General features: G+C 48.9%; 1 protein-coding gene across 1 annotated transcript; it reads right to left on the reverse strand.

Annotated features, from left to right (window-relative positions):
- Positions 1-370: 370 nt before the first annotated feature.
- clrn1 (clarin 1) lies at positions 371-3398 on the reverse strand (the record flags this gene model as incomplete). The annotated part of the gene is made up of 3 exons (XM_080007284.1): positions 371-636; positions 1771-1950; positions 3146-3398. 3 exons carry the CDS (start codon positions 3396-3398, stop codon positions 371-373), a joined length of 699 nt encoding a protein of 232 aa, XP_079863410.1.

Here is a 3398-nt window from a genome sequence, read left to right on the forward strand (position 1 = left end):
CGCTCCTGTTGAAGATTGCGGCCGAATTAAACACCGGACGCAAAGCGAACCGGACACCGGCCCCTCGCAGCGCCGCCCTCTGTGTTTCCAGGGGGACGGAGCCAAGTCCTCCACCCGAGGAGTCCTCCACCCGACGGGTCCTCAAGGTGCCGCTTTGTGTCTGAGCTGCCACTGTCATCGAGCCGTTCAGGACGGACCCGGAGGGGGCCGCAGGTTCTGGTTTCTGCCGGACAAAGGGGGGCCGGGCTGCTGTGGCCCCGAGGGCCGAGCACAAAAAAACCACAAAATCTCTAACTGACGGATGGACTATGTCTGTTGGAGTAGGAGGCAGAGGATCCCTCCCTCCCTCCCTCGGCAGAGGGTGGTTCGGTCAGTACATGAGGTCGGCAGCTCCCATGGCCACGTTGGTCTGCTTGCCCTCCCTGAAGGGGAAGTGGGTGCCGGCCAGTCGGACCAGCAGGAAGCTGGTAGCGTGCAGCAGCAGGACGAGCAGCAGCAGGAAGTAGCTTAGCTCGTAGCGCTCGCCATGTGTCTGGAACACGAACGACGCTTCGTTGAAGTTTGCAATTCGACGAGAGAGATGAAGGAGCTTCACCTCCACCGCGAAGAGCACCATCACCAGGGAGCTGCACACACCTGGAGACAGGGAGGGGTCACTGAGATACGCCCAGTACAACCAGTCTGTACTGGAGATACTGGGAGCCCCCCAGTACAACCAGTCTGCTAAGAGTGTGTTGAAGTATCTGAATACACTACACATGTGTTATTGTAGAATAGTGTAGAGTATAATAATACAAATAGAAGTACAAGTAGTGATAGTAGCAGTATTTGTAATTGTTGATTCAGTAATTGCATGCAGAGGGACTAGTACTTGTAGCAGTGTTGTGATAGTAGTAGTAGTAGTATTAGTAGTAGTGTTGTGGTAGTAGTCGTAGCAGTGTTGTGGCAGTAGTAGTAATAGTTGTGGTAGTCGTTGTAGTAGTGTTGTGGTAGTGTTGTGGTAGTAGTAGTGTTGTGATATAAGTAGTTGTAGTAGTGTTGTTGTGGTAGTAGTCATAGTAGTGTTGAGGTAGTTGTTGTGCTGTGCTAGTAGTAGTAGTGTTGTGGTTGTAGTAGCGTTGTGGTAATAGTGTTGTTTTATTAGTACTAGTAGTAGTGTTGTGGTAGTAGTAGTGTTGTGGAAGTAATTGCCTTGTGGTAATAGTAGTGTTGTGGTATTAGTAGTGTTGTGGTATTCAAAGTAGTAGTAGTAGTTCTGTGGTAGTAGTAGCATTGTGGTAATTGTAGTGTTGTGGTATTAGTAGTAGTAGTGGTGTTGTGGAAGTAGTCATAGTAGTGTTGTGGTAGTGGTAGTAGTAGTAGTAGTGTTGTGGTAGTAGTCGTAGTAGTGTTGTGGTATTTGTAGGAGTAATAGTAGTAGTGTTGTGGTAGTAGTCATAGCAGTGTTCTGGTAGTAGTAGTAGACGTGTTGTGGTAGTAGTAGCGTTGTGGTAATAGTAGTGTTGTGGTATTAGTAGTAGTAGTGTTGTGGTAGTAGTCGTAGTAGTGTTGTGGTATTTGTAGGAGTAATAGTAGTAGTGTTGTGGTAGTAGTCATAGCAGTGTTCTGGTAGTAGTAGTAGACGTGTTGTGGTAGTAGTAGCGTTGTGGTAATAGTAGTGTTGTGGTATTAGTAGTAGTAGTAGTAGTGTTGTGGTAGTAGTCGTAGTAGTGTTGTGGTAGTAGCAGTAGTATGAGTGTTGGTAGTAGTATTATGGTGTGTTTTCCTCACAGCAGATGAAGTTCCAGAGGTAAAGCCCCATGGGGCCTTGCAGCGTCTCGTAGGGTTTGCCAAAGGCGTTGAAGAAGAAGAAGCCGGTGGCGACGGAGGAGAAGAGCATCAGGACACCACAGAAGAAGACCACGGTGACGTGGAGGCCTGCTGGGACGGCAGGGAGCAGGTCTGGGAAGACTGGAGGGAGGGTGGAGGGAGGGAGGGTTAGGGTCTCCATCCCCCTTCACACATTTTAGGTATTTCAAACAAGGTACTGAGCAGCGCCCCCATACACCTCATCTTGAAGTACTATCACATGATGTCTGTCAACTGTGTTTCTCTGTCTTCATGTGGTTGTTGTTATATCTGGTGATTAGTGAGAGAACAAACTGCTTTTGTCCTCCATCACAAAGACGAGCGGAAAGATCCACAGCTTGTTAGGGATGGAGCTCGTTAGGGATGGAGCTCGTTAGGGATGGAGCTCGTTAGGGATGGAGCGTTGATAAACCACTCATTGTCTTCCACGTCCCCCAGAGCCAAAGAAACATTTTTACCATCATCTCAGACGTCACTTTTCCTTCTTCTGATCCATTGATCCACATATTTTATGATCCGTCCATCCATCCATCATCCATCCATCATCCATCCGTCCTTCCATCCATCATCCATCCATCATCCATCTGTCATCCATCCATCATCCATCCGTCATCCATCTATCATCCATCCATCATCCATCCATCATCCATCTGTCATCCATCTGTCATCCATCCGTCATCCATCTATCATCCATCTATCATCCATCTGTCATCCATCTGTCATCCATCCGTCATCCATCCGTCATCCATGTATCATCCATCTATCATCCATCCACCATCCATCTGTCATCGATCCATCATCCATCCGTCATCCATCCGTCATCCATCTGTCATCCATCTATCATCCATCCGTCATCCATCCGTCATCCATCTGTCATCCATCTATCATCCATTTATCATCCATCCATCATCCATCTGTCATCCATCCATCACCCATCCGTCATCCATCTGTCATCCATCCATCATCCATCTATCATCCATCTATCATCCATCCATCATCCATCTGTCATCCATCCATCATCCATCCGTCATCCATCCATCATCCATCTATCATCCATCTGTCATTCATCCATCATCCATCCGTCATCCATCCGTCATCCATCCATCATCCATCTATCATCCATCCATCATCCATCCGTCATCCATCCGTCATCCATCCGTCATCCATCTATCATCCATTTATCATCCATTTATCATCCATCTATCATCCATCTATCCTCCATCTATCATCCATCTATCATCCATCCATCTAATCACAGATGCTGAAGTGACCTTTAACAAACCATGGAGAGACTCACAGTTGAAGCGCAGGGGTCTCCCCCCCAGCCCGCACTGCTTCACCCTCTCTCCGTGGAACAGGCCGTAGCCGACCCGGCCCAGGAACTTGTCCAGTTCGGGTCCAGAGGCGTTGACCAGCTCGGCCCCGGTCTGGCACAGCACGGTGCTGTGAACCCACCGGGGCAGGGCCACGGCCACGGCCACTGTCAGGACGCACCCCAGGCTGAGGGCTCCTCCCAAGGAGAAGATCAGTGTCTTCTGCCTGGAGGACAT

This window comes from Zeus faber (genome assembly GCF_960531495.2).
Source record: "Zeus faber genome assembly, chromosome: 9".
NCBI classification, from domain to species: Eukaryota; Metazoa; Chordata; class Actinopteri; order Zeiformes; family Zeidae; genus Zeus; species Zeus faber.